The following is a 24,529-nucleotide window of genomic DNA, read 5'->3' on the forward strand; positions in this document are numbered from 1 at the left end:
TAACCACAAAAGTGATGCTGACCATAAGATGCTAATGACAAGATAAAAAGAACGCGCTAACACTACACAAGGCGATGCTGACCGCAAGATGCTAATGACAGGTTACTTCAACAAGGCGTAGCACAACATGATATTGGCACAAGATAATAATGACAGATACTAACAAGATACAAGCGACAAGATGCTAACAAGACACACTAACCACAAGGCGATGCTGAACACACTAACCACAAGACGATGCTGACCACAAGATGCTAATGACAAGATGCTAACAAGATGCTAATGACAAGACGCTAACAAGATACTAATGACAAGATGCTAACAAGATGCTATTGACAAATTACTAATGACAAGATGCTAACAATATACTAATGACAAGATGCTAACGACAAGATGCTAACAAGATGCTATCAAGACACTAATGACAAGATGCTAACAAGACACTAATGACAAGATGCTAACAAGACACTAATGACACGATGCTAACAAGATGCTAATGACAAAATGCTAACACGATGCTAATGATGACATGACACACTGAAGCAAAGTGACATGTCCTCTCTTCTTCTTCTTCTCTTCCTCAGAGAGAGTAAAGACCCTAATGTCTGAACACAGAGTTTGTGACCCATTGTCTCCACGGTGACGGCGACGCCCTCTCCCTCATCAGCTGATTGACAGGGTCGCGGCGGGGCCGTCCGTCTGCGCCGCTTCACTAAATTACTTTTAAAAAGAGTCATTAAGCCGAGCGGAGAGACGACGAGGAACCAATCAGCTCCAATCACCGCTCTGTCAGAGGAGCGCCGCTCACCCAGACCATAATAATCACACATTCAACTCACACACACACACACACAGCTGCTGTGATTGGTCCTAGGAAAACTATAATCAGCCAATTAAATCCCTGAATCCACTGCCAACAACACGCTCACCTTCAAAACATCATTATTTAAAATCATTGATCTAAAGACTCAGTTCAACCTTTTTAAAGTGTGCTGTGAGCGCCCCCTGCTGCTGAGAACAGGCTCAAAACTACCACATCTACGTCACATGATCACGTCTTTATCTCTCTGTCACTCTCCCCCACACACATACACACACACACACGCTATAGACATACACACACATGCACACAGACACACACACACACGCAGACACACACATGCACACAGACACACACACACACACGACAGACATATACACACACAGACACACACACACATGCACACAGACACACACACACGAGACACACACACACATGCACACAGACACACACACACATCGCAGAGACACACACACACATGTACACAGACACACACAAGACAAACACACACACACACACAGACACACACACACATGCACACAGACACACACACACAAGACAGACACACACACAGACACACACATTTAGACACACACACACACATGCACACAGACACACACACATACACACACACACACACGCATACAGACACACACACACACACACACACACACAGACACACACACACGACAAACACACACACACGCACACAGACACACACAGACACACACACACAACACACACAGACACACACAGACACACACACACGCACAGACACACACAGACACACAGACACAGACACACACAGACACATAGACATACACACACACGACACAGACACACACACAGACACACACACAGACACACAGACACACACACACACAGACACACACACAGACACACACACACAGACACACACAGACACACACACACACGCACACAGACACACACAGACACACACACACGCAGCATTACTCACAGACACACACACACACACACAGACACAAACACACACACACAGACACACACACACAGACACACAGACACACACACACGACACAGACACACACAGACACACACACACACACAGACACACACACACATATTACACACAGATTATATTATTACAGACATACATACATACTACAGACACATAGACACACACACACACACACACACAGACACATACATACACACACACACACACACACATACAATAATACACACACACACAGAGTTGTCGTCTGACCAATCAGAGGTCGACACATTCACACATAACCTCCATGTCACATGACTGCTCTCGTATAGAGACTAAAGCTGCCAAATAAACATTAAATAAATGAATGAAAACGTCTTAATGACATGAACTGCATGAAGTTTATTGGTATTTATGTTTTCATTTGCTCCTGTTTCTTTCAATTTTGTGTGAACTCTCACAGTTAATGTGGTGTAATGGTGTTAAATGTGTTTGGTAATTGTGGCAGCGCTGAGTGAACAGTGTGTCGTCAGTCATCACAAAACACACGCAACATGGACACGAACAAACGCCGCGCCGCTGTTTGTCTGTCTGACGTAAAGATCATTCACATCAATCACTCACACACACACACAGCAGCAGCAGCAGCAGCAGCAGCAGCAGCAGGGGGCGCTCACAACACACACACGTCCAGTTACACAGACATACAGAAGATGTTCACTGTGTGTGTGTGTGTGTGTGTGTGTGTGTGTGACTGTCCTGAAGGAAACAGCACTGACTCACAGAAAGTGACCAGATGGTGTGTGTGTGTGTGTGTGTGCGTGTGCGTGTGTGTGTGCGCAGCGCAGGCGCGCAGGCGCAGCGTGCGTATGCATGCGTGCGTGTGCGTGTGCGTGTGTGTGGATAATTGGCTGGGTTTGCCACAGACAGACGGTGTTTAAAATTCAGAGAGCAGTCACGGCTGGAGGAATGTTAGCTACACACACACACACTCATGAAACACACACATCACCATTTAGATGTAAACAGGAAGCCGTTGGTTGCTTAGTAACGCAGTAAAAGTCAGAACAGGGATTTGATGACGGGGAAAGTGTTAGCGACGCCTTGTGATGCTAACGTTAGCACAAACATGATTCATTCACACAGAAAACAGCGAGGTAATTATCACTAAACATCGTAGCAACATGTTCACGATTAAAAATAAAACACACTTCTGTGTTTACGACAATTTACCAACAAACAAACACCACTGACGTGAAGCTAATGGTAAAAAAAAGCAGAGTTTGTACAAGTGGCAGCCATCTTGGAATCACATGTCAGGGTTTGTGAAGCCCCTCCTACTTTACAATGAAAAAAACAACTGGGAAATTCAATTTAATACAACTGGAATGCAACATAATACCAACGTTACTACTTTCTTGGGGATAAGCTAACTACTCATTAGGAGCTAATACTAAGCTAACTACTCTCTAGGAGCTAATAATAAGCTAACTACTCTCTAGGAGCTAATACTAAGCCAACTACTCTCTAGGAGCCAATATTAACTACTCTAGAGCCAACACTAAGCTAAATCACTCTAGGAGCTAATACTGCTTAACCACTCTGGTGAGCCAATACTAAGCTAACTACCTCTAGGAGCCAATACTGCCAATCCACCGAGGAGCCAATACTAAGCCAACTACTCTGTGGCGTCAAATACTAAGCTCACTACCTCTAGGAGCCAATACTAAGCCAACTACCTCTATGAGCCAATACTAAGCTAACTACTCTCTAGAGCTAATACTAAGCTAACTTACCGAGGAGCTAATACTAGTTAACCACTGAGGAGCCACACTAAGCCAACTACTCTAGAGCCAATACTAAGCCAACTACCTCAGGAGCCAATACTAAGCCACCACTTAGAGCCACACTAAGCTAACTAATTTCAGGAGCCAATACTAAGCCAACTAATGGTGAGCCATCACTAAAGCCAACTACCTATGGTTTCAATACTGGGCTCAACTACCTCGAGGAGCCAAATGCCTTTCAAATTTACCTCTAGAGCCATTGACTAAGCTAACTCCCGGTGAGCTAATACTAAGCTAAGCTAATACTAAGCTAACTACTCTCTAGGAGCTAATACTAAGCTAACTACTCTCGAGGAGCTAATACTAAGCTAACTACTCTCTAGGAGCTAATACTAAGCTCCCATACATATGACCTTTACATGACCTTCATATGTTCATACAGACGACTAAACAATAAATTCAAATGTTTTTTTTTGAGTAAAACAGTGGTGTGAATTCATGCAGTATTTAAGCCCCTCCCCCATGTGTGTGTGTGTGTTATATTGATGCTAATTGGACACAGTGACAGAAGCAGCTCGCCGCGGCTCAGCTGTCAGTTTCCATCTGCGTCTCATCGTCGTCACAGAGAAGTGAAAGTGACAGAAATCACAGCTGAACGTCGTCAGTGAAGTCATCGCAACATCAATGACACAGTGGGAACATCAATGGGTTCTCAAATATCATTCTATATGTATAGGTGAATATATATCTATACATATATGTGTATATATATATACATACCTATATATATACATATATAGGTATGTATATAGGTATATATTCCAACAGGAAACAGAAGTTTGTACTCACTCACCACTCACTCTCACACACCAACCTCATAGCGATTTTAGCTGCTGGTCCTCTGCTGCCTCGTGTGGTCACTTTGTGTCACTGACGTCAATCGGAACGTTGGATTTCAAACACTGTGAATAAGTGACAAAATCAGACATTAGAGCTCAGTGATGGAGGCATCAGTGTGTGTGTGTGTGTGTGTGTGTGTGTGTGGGTGGCTGTTATTTACAGTGATGTCATCAGTTTGTTTATCAATGATGTCATCGATGATTAAAATAGTCTGTTTGTTGTTTGTCTCACTGATTACTGACATGATGTTACAGCAGACCATAATAACACTGCACAGAGCACAGCATGGGTAATCAGATTACACAGACAGAAGTAATCGGATTACACAGACAGAAGTAATCAGATTACACCAAATATCTCATTCTGACATCATGAAGGAAAATGATTTGATATAAAGTTTGTTTTTCTGTTCAGATTCAGATTGAAATTACACTCACTTACATCAGACACCGTGTGTGTGTGTGTGTGTGTGTGTGTGTGTGTTGTTGAGGACGATAACATAGAGGACACGTCAAGGTCGACACACGCGGTGATGAATTATTCACACTCTCACACACACACACACACACACACACACAGTAGAAGGCGTTTGTGAGTAAAACAAAGACAAATAAATATGTTTCTGTTTCTCACTTCAAGAAATGTAATCAGATTACTCTAGAATGATAATAAATCAGATTTGGTTTATAATGATAACGATAATAATGATGTGAGGTCAGTGTTTGTCCATCTGTGAAAATGAACAACTCTGTTTTAATGAGCATAGAGAACGAGGTCATTGAAGATTTTCCGTAGTCACAGACACAGACATAAAACCCTTGACGTGATGTTCCTACTTGGCATTCTGACATAGCGTTCCGACGTGACGTTCCGTCATGATATTCTGACGTGACGTTCCGTCATGATATTCTGACGTGACGTTCCGTCATGATATTCCGACGTGACGTTCCGTCATGATATTCTGACGTGACGTTCCGTCGCGATATTCTAATGGCGTTCGTCATGATATTCAGTAGCGTTCAGCGTGGCGTTCATGATATTCGGCCGTGGCGTTCGTCATGATATTCTGGCGTGGCGTTCCGTCATGATATTCTGGCGTGGCGTTCCGTCGCGATATTCCGGCGTGACGTTCGGCGTGGCGTTCCGTCATGATATTCCGATATGACGTTCGTCGCGATATTCTGGCGTGGCGTTCGTCGCGATATTCTGGCGTGACGTTCCGTCGCTGATATTCTGGCGCGTCGCGATATTCAGCGTAGCGTTCGGCGTGGCGTTCCGTCATGATATTGCGTGGCGTTCCGTCTTGATATTCCGGCTGGCGTTCCGTCATGATATTCGGCGTGGCGTTCGTCGCTGATATTCAGCGTGGCGTTCGTCATGATATTCTGGCGTGGCGTTCCGTCATGATATTCAGCGTGGCGTTCCGTCACTGATATTCAGCGTGGCGTTCCGTCATGATATTCCGGCGTGGCGTTCCGTCATGATATTCGGCGTGGCGTTCGTCACTTGATATTCCGGCGTGGCGATTCCGTCATGATATTCCCGGCGTGGCGTTCCGTCACTGATATTCAGCGTTCCGTCATGATATTCTGGCGTGGCGTTCGGCGTGACGTGACGTTCCGTCGTGATATTCCGATGTGACGTTCTTTGTAACTGTGTTTATGACATGAATTCACTTTCTTATGAAACATTCATGTCAGATTATCCACCTTCACTTCCTGTTCCTTCCTGTCATGACCTCTGCTCCCTTTCCTCACACTCTTGTTTTCTCCCCCCTCCCTCCCTCCCTCCCCTCCCTCTCATTCACAGTGATGAAGTGACCACTGGTTACCCGTCTCTGTTGGTAATCACCACGGTAACTCATGGCAGCGCCGCGGCGCCGCTAACACAGCATCCATCAGAGTCTGAGCTGCTGCAGGAAACTCATTCATCAACATGAGAATTCTGCCTCTGCCAGTGCTAATGCTAAAGCTGGCTCCTTAGGGAGGAAGAGGGGGAGATGAAGGTGAACAGATGAAGGTAGCGGACAAAAGACACAGTGAGGGAGGAGGAGAGAAGAGAAGGTAATGAGGGAGGAGGTAAAAGGACAAAGGAGAGAGGAGATAAGGAAGGAGGAGAACACAGAAGGCTGGTGTTAATCCATGTTAATCCACACACACTCTCACTCACAGACACTCAGATGAACATAAACTGAGGCTTTTTTGGAAAACTGCGCCCCCTGTGTCTGTTGCTGGTATGACAACAAGAAAAATGTCCCGACTCACACACACACACACACACACACACAGTGACCTTTGTAATTAAAGGTCAAACAGCTGATTCTCTGCTGTATAAAAACCTGAGAGTCGTTCATGAACTTTGTCCTGAGACACCATCTTTACTTTAGTGCCAGCTCCGACCTCTGACCTCTGACCTCTGACACAACTGGAACGTAACACAGAATGTGACCGACAAAATCAATACACACACACACACACACACACACACACACACAAACAGACCCAGTTTTCACCTGGTGAGCTGTTGCTCTCTCTGTCTGTCTCTCGCTCTCTCTCTGTCTGTCTCTCTCTCTCTCTCTGTCTGTCTCTCTCTCTCTCTCTGTCTGTCTCTCTCTCTCTCTTGTTTGTGCTGATCAATCACAGTGAGGTGAGCAGCAGGGGGCGGGGCAACAGCAGCTCCACCTTTTGGCATCGACCATGTTTGTGAGCAGCAGCGAATAAATCACTGTTAGAGAGACAGAGATAAAAAACAGGAGAGAGAGGGGAGAGGAGGAGACAGGAGGAGAGAGGAGGATACAGGAGAAGAGAGGAGGATACAGGGAAGAGAGAGGAGAGAGGAGAGAGGAGGAGAGGAGACAGGAGGGAGAGAGGGAGAGAGAGAGAGAGGAGAGAGGAGAGAGAGGAGGAGAGAGGGTTCAATTCCTGACTCCACTAGTCTACATGCTGACCTTTAACTATATAGACACACATACAAGAACACACGTGTGTGTGTGTGTGTGTGTGTGTGTGTGTGTGTACCTCCTGGCTGCTCACAAATTGAAATAATGAAATAAGTCGTCATGGTTTCATTAGTCTGTGTGTGTGTGTGTGTGTGTGTGTGTGTGTGATATTTCCACACACACACACACTACAGGACCATCTCAGTGTCTCCCTCAATAAAGAGGATTAGAGATTCTGAGCAGTCGAGTGTTCAAATGAAGAACGTCGTCCTGCATAAACCATCAGCTGAGTGTGTGTGTGTGTGTGTGTGTGTGTGTGTGTGTGTGTGTGTGTGCGTGAAACAGGAAAAGAAATGAGCAAGTGTGAATGAAAATGTGTTTATATCCTCAGTGACCCTGCAGGCTCACACACACACACTGCGCACACACTACACACACACACACACACACACACACACACACCTGCCTTACACCTGCCTTACACACACACACACACACACACACACACACCACCACCACACACACACACACACACACACTGCATTTACACACACACACACACCTGCACACACACACACACACACACACACGCCCTGCCACACACCACCCGCGCACCTGCGCACAGCGCCACACACACCACACACACGCCTTGCCTTGCACACACACACACACGCACCTGCCACACACACACACACACACACACACCCACCACACACACACACACACTGCATTTTTTGCCTTGCAGCACTGCCTTAGCCTTACACACACACACACGCATGAATGTTCACACACACACGCACAGAGGGAGCAGTGAGATGAATGTTTAATCTACATTTTTCTCCGAGCTAATGGTGAAGACAGGAAATACATATTTATGTGGAAGTAACACCTCGAGAGCAGCACACACGCACACACACACACACACACACACACTCTGCATTGACTTCCATTCATTTTTTTAACACCAAACAAAGCTAAGTGAACAACTAACCTTAACCAGTAAATGATTAACCTTAACTTTAACCACAATTCAAATCTTAGTCCCAAACTTAACCAGTTCCTCTGAAATGAGGTTCTGCCTCATTAGGACCAGGTTTTGGTCTCTATGAGGACAACTGGTCCTGACCAGGTCAGAACACACACACACACACATACAGCATCAGTTTCATGTGTTCACTCTGCTCTGGCGTTGTTGTGTCTTTGAAGCACAAACAGTGAAGTTATATCGATCGAGCTAATTAGCACACTTAGCGAGGTGCCCCACACACACACACACACACACACACACAGTGTGATGGTCCTGTGCTGTTGCTAAGCAACCTGATATCTCCTGCACCTTCTCATCTTCCTCTCTGATGAATGTGTTTTATTTTGAAAGAACCATGAGGAACATCTGTGCTGCAGATGTTTGCTTCAGATTCACCTGAGCCCACGTCAGTCCTGAACCTGAACCTGACCTGGATCAGAACAAATAAACCATATTCTCATGTGCTGCACAATCATGTGTTCATCAGATGATGATGAAAAGTTTAAAGTGTGAAGGCGATGAATGTGTGACCTTAGCTTACTTAGCTAATGTGTTGCTAGTTATTGCTGTAAACCTGGTTGCCCAAGTTAACTAGTGAAGCTAATCATGTGTTGCTAATGTTAAACACAGCTGACTTAGCTACTGTAGCTGAATTAGCTTAAACATTTAATATGTTTTGTTAACATTAGATAATCCCCACACTTTATCACTAGCTCTGATTTAGCTAACTTGGCTTGTGAAGTTAATAATCTGTAGATTACCTTGGGTCTGTATTTACTTGACTAAATTAGCTTGAAAAGCTAATATGACATGCTAACATTAGGTACCTATGATTTAGCTACTTTTTTAAATCCACTTGAAAAGCAAATGATGTGCTGGGCCCTCGTCACTAGCTCTGATTTAGCTGATGCTAACAATAAATGACTAACATTAGCTAACTCTTTGTCCTGATCACAGGATGTTAGCTCAGTAAAATAATGATAATGATGATCAGTAGCTTAGCTTGTCACAGTAAATGAAAGGTGCATGTGGAGAATTTATCCACACTCTAAAAACCACAGAGAGCAGAGGAGGACGCGGCAGAGGAGGACGAGGCAAAGGAGGACGCGGCAGAGGAGGAGGACGAGGCAAAGGAGGACGTGGCAGAGGAGGAGGGGCAGAGGCAAAGGAGGATCTGGCAGAGGGAGGAGGGCCAAGGGGAGGAACGACAGAGGAGGAGGACGAGGCAAAGGAGGACGCGACAGAGGAGGAGGACGAGGCAAAGGAGGACGCGACAGAGGAGGAGGATGCATCCGTTTAACCTTTGTCTCCTCGCCTGCAACTGCTCTCACACAGAAACGCTGCAGAGATGAAAAGTGACGTTTTACTGAGGAGCAGGAACATTTTTCCACCACTGCTGCCTCGTGTGGTCAGTGTGTTATCCAATAAAATCCATGTACGATATGTTCAGAACAACGTTGACACCAAACCTCATAGAGAAAATCAGTGACTTTAGCTCGCGATGACACAGGAGCTGCTGTGACACCTCTGGTGCTAGCTGCTAATGTTAGCATCCATTACCAATCTACTTATACTATCATTCAGCATTGTTTTTCTAAAGAAGCATGTTAGCATATAAATCACACTTGACCTCACTTTCAGTGAAAACAAAATGGCTGCCAGCGGAGACACAAGGGAAACAGATTTTAGCCACTTAGCTAAAAACGTAGCTTTTCAAATCAGCATCAGATTCTACGATCTCTACTTCACACGATCAGGTCTTTGTCTGCATCACATGATCGCGTCTTTAGCTATGTCACATGACCACGTCTTTGTCTGAGTCACGATCGCGTCTTTGTCTGCGTCACATGATCGCGTCTTTGTCTGCGTCACATGATCGTGTCTTTGTCTGCGTCACATGATCCGTCTCTTAGCTTCGTCACATGATGGCGTCTTTGTCTGCATCACATGATGGCGTCTTTGTCGTTACATGATCCGTCTTTAGCTACATCACACTGATCGCGTCTTTGTCTCGTCACATGATGCGGCGTCTTTGTCGTCTCGCGATCGGCGTCTTTGTCTCTCACATCCACATGATGCGGCGTCTTTGTCTGCGTCACATGATCGCGTCTGTCACTGCATCACATGATGCGTGTCTTTGTCGCGTCACATGATCCGTCTTTGCTCGTCACATGGTCGTGTCTTTGTCTGCATCACATGATGGCGTCTTTGTCTCGTCACATGATGGCGTCTTTGTCTCGTCACATGATCCGTCTTTAGCTACATCCATGATGCGATGCGTCTTTGTCTGTCACATGATGGCGTCTTTATCTTCGTCGCATGATGGCGTCTTTGTCTGTGTCACATGATGGTGTCTTTGTCTGAGATCCGCGATCCGCGCGATCTGGTCTCTTGATCATGATGGCGTCTTTTCGTCTGACCCGTCTTTGTCACGGTCATCGCGTCTTTGTCTGCGTCACATGATCGGCGTCTTTGTCTGTGTCACATCATCCGTCTTTAGCTCGTCACATGTGTCTTTGTCTGCGTCACATGATGCGTCTTTGTCTGTGTCACATCATCCGTCTTTACTACTTCACGATCGCGTCTTTGTCGTCTGATGGCGTCTTTACATCACATGATCCGCGTCTTTGAGCGTCCGACATGACGCGTCTTTGTCTCGTCACGATCAGCGTCTTTGCTACATCATGATCCGCTTTGTCTGCGTCATGATCGTCTTTAGCTTCGTCACATGATGCGTGTCTTTGTCGTCACATGATCACGTCTTTAGCTCTGACTCTTTGCGTCCCAATCGCGTCTTTGTCGTCACATGATGCGTCTTTAGCTACGTCACATGAGCAGCGTCTTTCTCACATGAAGCGTCGTCTTTAGCTTCGTCACATGATGGCGTCTTTGTCTGCATCACATGATCGCATCTGCGTCACATGATCTGTCTTTGTCGCGTCACATGATCCGTCTTTGCTTCGTCCTCGCGTCTTTAGCTTCGTCACATGATGCGCGTCTTTGTCTTCACATGCGCGTCACATGATCGCGTCTTTAGCTACGTCACATGATCGTGTCTTTGTCTGCGTCACATGATCCGTCTTTGTCTGTCACATGATCCGTCTCGTCGTCACATGAACGCGTCTTTGTCTGCGTCACATGATCACGTCTTTGTCTACGTCACATGATCGCGTCTTTGTCTACGTCACGTGATCACGTCTTTAGCTACGTCACATGATCGCGTCTTTGTCTGCGTCACATGACCGCGTCTTTGTCTCTCACACACACACACACACCTAACCTCATAGAGTAAACTGTGATTTTAGCTGCTCCTCTGCTGCCTCGTGTGGTCACTCTGTGTCACTGAAGTAAATCTGAAGCCACATTCACAAAATAAGACATTAGAACTTGGTGTGTATGTGTGTGTAATAACACATATGTCACCTACTGCAGCTTTAACGTCTCAGTACATGTCCTCAGGAAGAGGACATGTGCGAGGACAACAGAAACATGTGCAGGAGGACTGGTGGTCATGTGACCATGTCGCTGTGCTGCCGTCTGTCCCACAGACCCTGAGGGACAGGATCACGGCCCCCGTGCCCCGAGGACAGCAGCGTCTCTGTGAGAGAGGACGTTCTAGAAGGTGTAAGTGTGGTGTGAGAAGTGACTGCAGGGGACAGGAGACGTCCAACATCATCATCATCATCATCATCATCAACATCATCAACCAGGGGAGGCAGTGGAGCAGAAGACACTCACTCACACACACACACACACACCCTCATGTGCAGAGAGTTAAAGATCATAAAACAATAAGGTGAAGAAGAGGGCGGGGCTTAAAGCCAGGGAGGAGGTGCTACTTCCTGACGGAGAGACTTGGCAGCAGCTACAGCATCAGCTACAGCAGCAGCATCAGCAGCAGCAGCATCAGCAGCAGCAGCATCAGCAGCTTGTTCCTCCTCATTGTTCTCACTGTTAGACGATGTAATGATCCGTCTTCTTTGTCCAGAACAGTCTGCTCTTTAATAAACGCTCATCCCTCACTGTCCACTGCACTGCTCACACTGTCACACTGACACTGCTGCTGCTGCTGCTGCTGAACCTGCTGCTGCTGCTGCTGCTGCTGCTGCTGCTGCTGAACCTGCTGCTGCTGCTGCTGAGACCTGCTGCTGCTGCTGCTGCTGCTGAACCTGCTGCTGCTGAACCTGCTGCTGCTGCTGAACCTGCTGCTGCTGCTGCTGAACCTGCTGCTGCTGCTGAACCTGCTGCTGCTGCTGAACCTGCTGCTGCTGCTGCTGCTGAACCTGCTGCTGCTGCTGAACCTGCTGCTGCTGCTGAACCTGCTGCTGCTGCTGCTGAACCTGCTGCTGCTGCTGAACCTGCTGCTGCTGCTGCTGCTGAACCTGCTGCTGCTGCTGAACCTGCTGCTGCTGCTGGACCTGCTGCTGCTGTGAACCTGCTGCTGCTGCTGAGCCTGCTGCTCGCTGAACCTGCTGCTGCTGCTGAACCTGCTGCTGCTGCTGAACCTGCTGCTGCTGCTGCTGAACCTGCTGCTGCTGCTGCTGAACCTGCTGCTGCTGCTGCTGAACCTGCTGCTGCGGGCCAGAGCCAAAGGTGTGGTCAGATGAGAAAGACACCATGAACATCTGGTAAACTTGGAATAGCAGCACACTCCTCAACTAGTCATGAGATTATAATGTGTTTGTACAGATGTGAATTAACCACACACACACACACACACACACACACCTGCGTTCAACATTATTCATGACTTGAGGGACATTGCATTGACTTACATTCATTTCCTGGAGACTTATACTCTAACCTTAAACGCAATTACTGTTGACCACATAATGTGAGTGTGTGAACAGGTTTAAATTACAGCTTATCGGTAATACCTGGACACGCACGCACACACACACACACACAGTTAAATGCAGGTTAATATCAAGAATTATGCATTACGATGAATATCTGCTGGGGATTCTGGTGTGTCGACAAACACATTCATTTCCATTAGCACAGAGCGAGGAGGGTGTGTGTGTGTGTGTCTCAATACGATGAGTGGGGGAGGTGTGAGGTAAGGTCGTGTGTTGGTGCCTCTTCACTTTGTGAGTCTAATGGGAGGAGCAGGGCTCCTGCTGCTTATCTGCACACACACACACACACACACACACACACATTGAAAACATCACTGTTTTGAGACCGAGGTCACACTGAGGTCACCGAGGTGTGACTATAGCTCAGAGCTTCCTGTGTGAACACTTCCTGTCCTGAGATTCTACAACCTTACTGTCACTGACCATAAGACCATGAGACCACACCATGAGACTGTGAGACCATGAGACCACACCATGAGCCAACCTAGACCATGAGACCGTGAGACCACACCATGAGACTGTGAGACCATGAGACCACACCATGAGCCAACCTAGACCATGAGACTGTGAGACCATGAGACCACACCATGAGCCAGCCTAGACCATGAGACCATGAGACCACACCATGAGTGCCTAGACCATGAGACTGTGACACCATGTGCCAACCTAGACCATGAGACTGTGAGACCATGAGACCACACCATGAGATGAGAGACCATGAGACCACACCATGAGCCAACCTAGACCATGAGACCGTGAGACCATGAGACCACACACATGAGACCACACCATGAGCCCCTAGACCATGAGACAGTGAGACCACACCATGAGCCTGTGAGACCATGAGACCACACCATGAGCCAACCTAGACCATAAGACCATGAGACCACACCATGAGACTGTGAGACCATGAGACCACACCATGAGCCAGCAAGACCATGAGACCATGAGACCACAACATGAGCCAGCCCTAGACCAAGAGACGTGAGACCATGAGACCAAACCAGCCAACCTAGAGCCCAACCATGAGCCAGAGACCAAGCCATGAGACCCTGAGACCAAGCCATGAGACCCTGAGACCAAACCATGAGCCAACCTAGATCTGCCGTTTCCTTCACACTGATGAGACTCTTTGATGTTTGTGTGTGTCTCTCAGTGTGTGTGTGTGTGTGTGTGTGTGGTTTCCACAGATTCTGACTCTAATAAAAAACTAATAAATCAAATCTGTGATTAATATTCAAACCACAGTCTTCATCCTCATCATCATCTTCATCATGAAGAGACTCAGCTGTGAGTCCAGATCAATACTCAGCTGTTGACACTCTCTGACCTCTGACCTGACATATGTCAGTCTTTAGTCTCATCACTGTTGCCATGGTTACAGCTGCTGTCCACCATTTGACAAAGGCTCAAAGTGCTGAGTCACTGTTTGACCCCTTTATAAACTGCACCGCTGTTTACGTTAGCATCTACTGTAGCAGCTTGTGAGACAATGAGACGGACGGTGAGACGGACATGTCTCTTGAGGTTGTAGTGTTGTTTGAAGAAAGATGCTGTCGCAGTTTATATGTCGTCTCCTTCTTCAGGGTCAAAGACCGACTCCAGTCGGACTAACGTGTTCATGTGTGTTTTCAGACCAGTTTCAGTCGGACTAACGTGTTCACGTGTGTTTTCAGACCAGTTTCAGTCGGACTAACGTGTTCATGTGTGTTTTCAGTCCAGTTTTAGTCGGACTAACGTGTTCAGTGTTTTCAGTCAGTTTCAGTCGGACTAATGTGTTCCGGTGTTTTCAGTCCATTTTCAGTCGGACTAAGTGTTTCACGTGTGTTTTCAGTCCAGTTTCAGTCGGACTAACGTGTTCATGTGTGTTTTCAGTCAGTTTCAGTCGGACTAACGTGTTCACAGACCAGTTTGGACTAGTGTTGTGTGTTTTCAGACCAGTTTCAGTCGGACTAACGTGTTCACGTGTTTTCAGTCCAGTTTAGTCGGACTAACGTGTTCACGTGTGTTTTCAGTCCAGTTTCAGTCGGACTTAGTTTTCAGTCCATTTTCAGTCGGACTAAGTGTTCACGTGTGTTTTCAGTCCAGTTTCAGTCGGACGCGTGTTCACGTGTTTTCAGTCCAGTTTCAGTCGGACTAACGTGTTCACGTGTTTTCAGACCAGTTTCAGTCGGACTAACGTGTTCATGTGTTTTCAGACCAGTTTCAGTCGGACTAACGTGTTCCTGTGTGTTTTCAGTCCAGTTTCAGTCGGACTCGTGTTCGTGTGTTTTCAGACCAGTTTCAGTCGGACTAACGTGTTCGCGTGTGTTTTCAGCCAGTTTCAGTCGTGTTCACGTGTGTTTTCAGTCCAGTTTTAGTCGGACTAATGTGTTTGTGTTTTCAGTCCAGTTTCAGTCGGACTAACGTGTTCACGTTTTCAGTCCATTTTCAGTCGGACTAAGTGTTCCGCGTGTGTTTTCAGTCCAGTTTCAGTCGGACTAAACGCGTGTTTTCAGTCCAGTTTCAGTCGGACTAACGCGTTCACGTGTGTTTTCAGTCCAGTTTCAGTCGGACTAACGTGTTCACGTGTGTTTTCAGTCCATTTTCAGTCGGACTAAGTGTTCACGTGTGTTTTCAGTCCAGTTTCAGTCGGACGTGTTCCGTGTGTTTTCAGTCCAGTTTCAGTCGGACTAAGTGTTCGCGTGTGTTTTCAGACCAGTTTCAGTTGGACTAACGTGTTCATGTGTGTTTTCAGACCAGTTTCAGTCGGACTAATTTCAGTCCAGTTTCAGGACTAAGTGTTCCGGTGTTTTCAGACCAGTTTCAGTCGGTTTCAGACCAGTTTCAACTCACGTGTGTTTTCAGTCCATTTCAGTCGGACTAATGTTCACGTGTGTTTTCAGTCAGTTTCAGTCGGACTAACGTGTTCATGTGTTTTCAGTCCATTTTCAGTCGGACTAAGTGTTCCGCGGTGTTTTCAGTCCAGTTTCAGTCGACTAACGTGTTTTCAGTCCAGTTTCGGACTTTTCAGTTTTCAGACCAGTTTCAGTGGGACTAACGTGTGTTTTCAGTCCATTTCAGTCGGACTAAGTGTTCGCGTGTTTTCAGTCCAGTTTCAGTCGGTTTCACGTGTGTTTTCAGTCCAGTTTCAGACTAACGTTTGGTAGTCACGGAGTTTTCGACGTGTTCATGTGTGTTTTCAGACCAGTTTCAGTCGGACCGTGTTCCTGTGTGTTTTCAGTCAGTTTCAGTGGGACTTTCGTGTGTTTCAGACCAGTTTCAGTCGGACTGTTCATGTGTGTTTTCAGACCAGTTTCAGTCGGACTAACGTGTTCACGTGTGTTTTCAGTCAGTTTCAGTCGGACTGTTTGTGTGTTTTCAGTCCAGTTTCAGTTTAGTCAGTTTCAGTTTCAGTCGGACTCTCTCAGTGTTTCAGACTAACGTGTTCTTTTCAGTCAGTTTCGGACTAATGTGTTCATGTGTGTTTTCAGTCCAGTTTCAGTGGAGCTCTCTCTCTCTCTCTCTCTCTCTCTCTCTCTCTCTCTCTCTCTCTCTCTCTCTCTCTCTCTCGTCACCCCGGCAACAACATGTTTGCATGAGGTGCTCAACAATAACATGTGATCATGTGACACATGCTTGTTACAGGTCAACATGACAACACTGAAGAGCGCCACCATCAGGTCAGAGCAAACCACACACACACACACAAAAACTGTCCATGTTTAAAGGGACAGTTCATGGTTTTTTCACAGCTTTGACTCAAATGTTGAAATGTGACCATCACACACACACACACACAGCTGTGTGAGGGGTCGTCAAGGTGACCACACATCAAGGACATCCTCTGTCACCAACCATCATCTTCATCATCATCTTCACACTTCTGTCACTAATAATCAGAACTAACACTTTGTAACTGTGTGTGTGCGTGTGTGTGTGTAGTGATGCAGGGAGCAGACACTCTTTTGTTTCACTCACACACACACACACACACACACACACACACACTCCATCACAGCATCATTACATCAACTTCACCCTCTGTGAGAGAGAGGGAGAGAGAGAGAGAGAGAGAGAGAGAGAGTGTGTGTGTCTCAGTGTCTTACCGGTTCAGGAACAGAGCGATGAGCAGCTTCAGAGTCTGAGCGAAGAACAAGAAGAAGAAGAGACGGAGCTTCCTCTGAGAGAGTGAGAGAGAGAGAGAGAGAGAGAGAGGGGAGGAGGAGGAGGAGGAGGAGGAGGAGTGGTCTCAGTGAGGGGGTGGAGTTAATGGAAATGACACAGATTGATAATTTCCTTATTTTAAATATAATATCCTTGAACATTTCAGTGACACTGTCACATGAATAAAACATACAGCAGAACAGATTATAGAACACAAGAGAATAGAATACACAATAATACAGATTATAAACTAGATCAGAACACAGTTAACAGAAGAGAATAAACAAAATGCAGATTATCACGGAATAAAAGAATAGAACAGAATAGGATGAACATCTGTCCTGGTTATTTGCTGCCCTCTGCTGGTGGTCAAAATCAGGTTTACACTGTAGAAAATCAGATTTACACTGTAAAATATGATGTTTACACTGTAAAATACAAGGTTCACACTGTAAAATATGATGTTTTCATTGTAAAATATGAGGTTTACAATGTAAATACTGAGGTTTACGTGGTAAAATAGTGAGGTTTACACTGTAAAATATGAAGTTTACGTTGTAAAAAGGAGAGGTTTACACTGTAAAATATGTTTACACTGTAATTAATGAGGTTTACACTGTAAAATATGAGGTTTACTCAGTAAAAAAGGTTTACACTGTAAAACATGAGGTTTACAATGTAAATAATGAGGTTTACGTGATAAAATGGTGAGGTTTACACTGTAAAATATGAAGTTTACACTGTACAAATAGTGAGGTTTACACCGTAAATAATGAGGTTTACACAGTAGAAAGAGAGGTTTACACTGTAAAAAGGGGAGGTTTACACTGTAAAATATGTTTACACCGTAAATAATGAGGTTTACACAGTAAAAAAAAAGGGAGGTTTACACTGTAAAATATGATGTTTACACTGGCAACACAAAATGTCAACAAAGTTAAAATACAAGGTTAAATTACAAACAATAGCAATAACAATAACCACCAAATAAAATCCTGCTCAGCTTGTGACAGGTTTTTCCTTGTGAGAAGATAAAACTAATCTTAGATAAAATTAAAAGTTCTTTAACTGTTTAAGTTATTTAAATTTCCTGTGATTTAGAGAATATTAAAGTGTTTTTTCTGTTCACATTTAAAGAAGTGAAGTACCTTCAGGTGAGGGGGCGGAGCCTGTGCCGAGCTGAAGGAAGCAGGAACACTGGGAAAGTCCAACATCAGCAGATCAGGTGGCACACACACACACACACACACACACACACACACACACACGTTCAACATTCATGACTTGAGGGGACATTGCATTGACTTAGATTCATTTCCTGGAGACTTAGTCTAACCCTAACCACAATTACGACTGGCCTAATCCTAATCCTAACCTCAACCTCAACCTAACCTTAAAATATATCTTCACCCTAAAATGTAGTCATGTATGTTATGGAGACTTGATTTTTGTCCCCACAAGGAAGACAAGTCCCCATAATGTGACTGTGTAAACAGTTTTAGGTCCCCACAACATCAGTAATACCTGGACACACACAGAGATCATACAAAAAACATAAAAAAAAACCAACAAAAAACTAAACGTTTCTGGTGCGCACGAGAAATGTTTATTTATTTATTTTTCTTCAATGTCCCTTTAGGGGCTCCGTAGAGATCAGAGTTGAAACAGATAATCATTAACTAAAGCTTCCTGTTTAACCTGTTACAGTTAACACTCACTCTCTCACACACACACACAGGCAGACACACTCACACACACACATCACACACACACACACACACACACACACACACACTCAGCACACACACACACACACTCACACACACACTAAATGTTAGAAGTTGATTTTTATTTTACTTTTTCAGAATCACCTTTATATGTGAACACATACAAGGAAGTTGACTCCGGTTTTATCTGCTGGATCTTTTTGACTATGGAGTCAATGTTTGGTTCCCACTTAAATTCATGTGTATGTTCTCTCACAGCTGTTAGTGTGACGTCATCAGACCGGAGCCTCTGCACAGTCAGCAGAAAAGGAAGTGACTCAGAGCAGAATTTCCAGTGTGTGTGTGTGTGTGTGGGCGGAGCCTGTCTCTCACTCACTCACACACACACACACACACACACACACACGAGGAAGTCCAGTCGGCTTGTTCTCTCTGACCTCGATGCCTCGCGCCGTCCTGATCCACGGCTGTGGACCGTCATGCACCGCGGGCTCCTCCCTGTTGCCGGAAGTCGCTCCGGACTCGCAGGTGTTCGTTTTGAGCGGGAAACTTCACCGCGACCTGGCAAGTCGCGGGGGCGCGCACGTGCACGTGCTGGACGGCGGCTCCACAGCGGAGCGCGTGTTCCGCTTCAAACAGCGCGTGGACCTGCTGGACCTGAACACCGTCACGGTGCTGACCAGCCCGCGTGGGCGGGGACTGATGACGCGGTACCAGCAGTTGCTCTTCACTGCCGTCTACACCTTTGAATACAAGGTGGATGACGTCACCTGCCCGGGCTGCACAGACCCCGCCCACTCACCTGGTGAAGGAGTGGAAGAAGAAGTGCGCAAGTTTCTGCAGCAGTTACCTGCACTGAGGGGCGGAGTCACGGTGCTGACCTCAACTCTGATCCCAGGTGAGTGATTGACATGTGAATGACATCATAGAAGAGAGAGAAACCACATAAACCAGAGAAGAGATGACAGAACGTGGACCATGTGACTGCTGTGACATCATCAATACACATGTACACTCACAGTTCAATGTTTGCTTTGAAATTCTTCTTCTCTTTGTTTTTCAGACACTTTTGGTCACGGCTTCAGCACGCGTGAAGGGGGCGTGTCCTACATCCCGAATCTGTCCTCCTTAAACCTTTTCAGCAGCAGCAGGAGGCGGGACCCTGTTGCCGTGGTGACAGAGAACAGGCGGCGCCTCGCCGTCCGCGGCGGCTTCCATCCGAAACCACTTCACCTGGTCAAGGTAAAGAGCTGAGCCCACATCGACTCGCCTCATCGTGTGATCACATGACACATGGCCTGACTCCTCGCCCCCGCAGGTGAACCACGCCAGCGACGTGTGGGTCATGAGCAAAGCTCAGCCCGACAGTTACGACGCAATAGTGACCGATCAGAGCGGAGTGGTGGTGGCGGCGCCGGGAGCCGACTGCATGACCCTGCTGTTCACCGACCCTGTGAAGAAAGTGGGCGGAGTCGCTCACGCAGGTAAAACACCTGTTCATGTTCAGCTTCAAAAACTCAGCTGTTCTCGCCGATCATTTCTGCTCATCCTCAGGTTGGAAAGGGACCTTGATGGGCGTCGCCATGGCGACAGTAAAGGCCATGGCGACAGAGTTCGGTTGCCAGATGAGCGACATCTTGGTGGCGGTGGGGCCGAGTGTCGGGGCGTGTTGTTTCACCCTGGACAGACAGGAGGCGCTGCAGTTTGTCAGCATCCATCCAGACTGTGTCGTGGATCCAGATTCAGACCGACCGCACGTCAACATCCGCCTCGCCAACAGGTGACAGGTGCTGCACGACAGCCACGCCCCCTGCATCACTGCATCATGTTTCTCATGCCTCTCACCTCCTCAGGCTCCTCCTACAGAGAGGCGGGATCCTGCCCGAACACATCCACGACGACACGGTGACGACACGCCCCCGTGTGACGCTCTGCACTTCCTGTCATCCTCGACTCTTCTTCTCTCACGTCAGAGACGGAGCCCACTTTGGAACCCAGGTGGGTTTCCTGTGGATCCGAGAGAACGAGGACAGACCTGAGGACAGAGGACAGACCTGAGACACATTTGATCTTTAAGGGTCAGAATGATGTTTGTTCACATTTGTAGAAACTGAAATAAATTTAATAATTGAATAATAATGACTTTTTATTTCGGGCCACACGGTAGTGTAGTGGTTAGCACTCTCGCCTTGCAGCGAGAAGACCCGGGTTCGAGCCCCGGTTGGAACAAGGGCCTTTCTGCATGGAGTTTGCATGTTCTCCCCGTGTGTGCGTGGGTTCTCTCCGGGTTCTCCGGCTTCCTCCCACAGTCCACAAACATGCAATGTGGGGATTCGGTGAATTGGACCCTCTAAATTGACCGTAGGAGTGAGTGTGAGAGTGAATGGTTGTTTGTCTCTATCTGTGTGTGTGTGTGTGTGGCCCTGCGATGGACTGGCCAACTGTCCAGGGTGTGACCCCGCCTATCGCCCGATGTAGCTGAGATTGGCACAGCACCCCGTGACCCTCTGGTGGAGGATAAAGCGGTTAGATGATGACTGACTGACTTTATTTCATGTTGCAACATATGGTGACATCTAGTGGTGAATCTGTGCATCACGACTGTAGTAAAATAATCACACGACAGGTGTCACTGTCTCACACACACACACACACACACACGCACGCACACACGCACACGCCCCCATCACTGAGTTCTAAAATCACTGGTTTTAGAGAGTGATTTCCACAGTGAGACAGACGTGATCATGTGACGTAGATGTCTTAGAAACTTTTGAGTGGATAAAAAACATTTTGACAAATGTGGCGTGTGTTTGTGCAGCAGAGTGAGACCTCCTCACCGTCATATGTGAATGAAATCAGAAAAAAATCAGTCTCTGATCAGTTCATCAATGTTTTTATTGATCCCTGTGGTCGTTCCTGTTGCTGCCACCAGGAGGCACCAGAGTCCACACGTCCTCACAGGAAGAACAAAGATACAAAGTTTCCCTGTCAGAATAAAAGACTCCTGATTGGTCCAAACACTGTGTGGGGTGTGTGTGTGTGTGTGTGTCAGCTGCAGTGGCAGAGCAGCAGCGCAGCCACCAGGGGGAGCCACAGAGTGACGGTCAGAGCCGGAGAGCTGGAGCACGGGTCTGAAACACACACACACACACACGTCATCAGATCATGTGATCCTGCAGAGGGCGCTGTGAGCACAACTGAGCCTGACATCCCGCACTATCTGTTAGCTTAGCTGTTTGAGCAACCTGTTGCTAACAGTTAGCATAACAATAATAAAAGTCTGTCATTTGTGGACAAAGTGACTGCTGTCAATAAGTAAATGTCAGTTAGCTTAGGATTTAGCTCTTAAATGTGTCTTTTACATATAAATTAAATGTATAGACTGAGCCGGCAGGGCACTGACCAATGGGGTCACTCCTGGAGGTGTTGATGGGCGGGAGCTGGTGGGGGAGGGGACAGTGGTCGCAGAAGTCGGAGCAGGCGGGGCAAATCAGGACACCGTTGTAGATCCAGTCGTTAGCTCGCACGCTAACGCTGAGCAGCTGAGCTTTACTCACGCAGAGGAATGAACGATCCTGAACCGTCACGGTGAGACCCTGAGAGGAGCACGCCACCTACGGGACACACACTGTCAATCACAGCAGAGCCCCGCCCCCTAAACCCTCCCCTGCTCCCCACATTTGAGCTCAGGAACAAATTTATCAATGATGAAGGATGTTAGCATTAGCACCTTGTAGCATCCAGAGCCCCAGTCAGGATAGGTCATCTTCCTGCTGCACTGCTCCATGATGAACGCAGACTTCTGAGACACACACACCGAGTCTGGACCGTACTCTTCTACTGCATAGTTCCTCCACCAGTCTGACACGCAGAGAGACAGACAGACAGAGACAGACAGACACACACACACAGAGAGAGAGACAGACAGACACACAGAGACAGACAGACACACACACAGATACACACACACACACACACACAGAGAGAACAGACAGACACAGAGACACACACACACACAAGGCCACCAAGCAGACAGACAGACACACAGGAATACACACACAGGGCACACACACACACACACACAGATAGAGACAGACCGGGCAGACACACAGACTGAGAGAGACACACACACACACACAGAGACAGACAGACACACAGGGAGACAGACACACAGAGACAGACAGACAGACAGACAGAGACACACACACACACACACAGAGACAGACAGACACACACAGGGAATACACACACAGGGAACACACACACACACACACACACAGAGAGAGACAGACAGACACAGAGACCACCCCACACACACAGAAGACAGAGACAGACAGACAGACACACACACAGAGATACACACAGAGACACACACACAGATATGAACCAGACACACAGACATACAGAGAAGAGACACACACACACACACAGAGAGAGACAGACAGACACACACAGAACCAGGCCACACAGAGACAGAGACAGACAGACAGAGACACACACACACACACACACACACACACAGAGAAGGCAGACCTGCACAGAGGGCAGGGCCACACACACACACACACAGAGAGGCAGACAGACACACAGAGACAGACGGAGCCACACACACAGAGATACACACACACACACACAGAGAGGAAGACAGACAGACACAGAACACACACACACACACAGAGACAGACAGACACACAGAACACACATGAACCACACAGAGATACACACACAGAGACACACACACACACACACACAGATAGAAGCAGACAGACACACAGACACAGAGAGGAGCCACCACACACACACACACACACACACACACACACAGAGAGAGACAGACAGACACACAGAGACAGACACACAGAGACAGACAGACAGACAGACAGAGACACACACACACACACAGAGACAGGCAGACAGACACACACACACACAGAGACACACACACACAGAGAGACACACACACACACAGAGAGAGAGAGACAGACAGACACACAGAGACACAGAGACACAGAGACAAAGACACAGACACACACAAATACATCAGAAATGTAAACATTCCATATGTTTCTGGGTGATATGGACTCATGGACCCAGGCATGGGTGCATATGTTATATTTTCCAAATCTTTATAATAAATGTTCTTTCACTGAATGGCTGCAAGTTGAACTTGTGTCTTAGATCTAGAACACAGGAAGATCATCCACTTCACAACTGACACTATATCAGTTTAGACACTACTGACACTATATCAGTTTAGACACTACTGACACTATATCAGTTTAGACACTACTGACACTATATCAGTTTAGACACAACTGACACTATATCAGTTTAGACACTACTGAC

General features: G+C 46.8%; 3 protein-coding genes and 1 long non-coding RNA gene across 8 annotated transcripts in view; 1 reads left to right on the plus strand and 3 right to left on the minus strand.

The window, feature by feature from the left end:
- The window catches only part of LOC122764840 (ecto-NOX disulfide-thiol exchanger 1-like), a 15,730-nt gene extending 11,241 nt beyond the window's left edge, over positions 1–4,489 (minus strand). For 2 of the 3 annotated variants that reach the window (XM_044018797.1, XM_044018794.1), the window contains exon 1: positions 4,458–4,489. The gene's annotated coding sequence lies outside the window, so the exon portion shown is untranslated. Of the gene's footprint in view, positions 1–4,436 lie in introns of all 3 variants that reach the window. The other variant, XM_044018795.1, reaches the window with a different exon arrangement.
- A 27-nt stretch (positions 4,490–4,516) lies between these two features.
- On the minus strand, positions 4,517–18,672 carry LOC122764841. Its single transcript, XR_006359890.1, has 3 exons — positions 18,602–18,672; positions 17,396–17,469; positions 4,517–4,545 (listed from the first exon to the last, which is right to left on the minus strand). It is a non-coding gene; the product is annotated as an uncharacterized LOC122764841 (long non-coding RNA).
- Positions 18,673–19,300: 628 nt separating this feature from the next.
- lacc1 (laccase (multicopper oxidoreductase) domain containing 1) lies at positions 19,301–21,313 on the plus strand. 2 transcript variants are annotated; one of them, XM_044018799.1, is made up of 5 exons: positions 19,301–20,078; positions 20,244–20,422; positions 20,499–20,664; positions 20,735–20,960; positions 21,034–21,313. In XM_044018799.1, exons 1-5 carry the CDS (start codon positions 19,622–19,624, stop codon positions 21,236–21,238), a joined length of 1,233 nt encoding a protein of 410 aa, XP_043874734.1. In that variant the 5' UTR covers positions 19,301–19,621; the 3' UTR covers positions 21,239–21,313. The 2 variants fall into 2 exon arrangements, with proteins under 2 accessions (XP_043874734.1, XP_043874733.1); XM_044018798.1 differs by having other exon boundaries at positions 19,303–20,078; positions 20,499–20,960.
- Positions 21,314–22,060: 747 nt separating this feature from the next.
- Positions 22,061–24,529, minus strand: part of lmln (leishmanolysin-like (metallopeptidase M8 family)) — an 8,973-nt gene continuing 6,504 nt past the window's right edge. For both annotated transcript variants that reach the window (XM_044018802.1, XM_044018801.1), the window contains 3 exons: positions 22,914–23,044; positions 22,587–22,797; positions 22,061–22,314 (listed from right to left, as the gene is read on the minus strand). In XM_044018802.1, coding sequence (XP_043874737.1) covers positions 22,232–22,314; positions 22,587–22,797; positions 22,914–23,044 — 425 coding nt within the window. In that variant the 3' untranslated portion in view covers positions 22,061–22,231. The remainder of the gene's footprint in view (positions 22,315–22,586; positions 22,798–22,913; positions 23,045–24,529) is intronic.

This window comes from Solea senegalensis, unplaced genomic scaffold (genome assembly GCF_019176455.1).
Source record: "Solea senegalensis isolate Sse05_10M unplaced genomic scaffold, IFAPA_SoseM_1 scf7180000017707, whole genome shotgun sequence".
In the NCBI taxonomy this organism is placed as follows: Eukaryota; Metazoa; Chordata; class Actinopteri; order Pleuronectiformes; family Soleidae; genus Solea; species Solea senegalensis.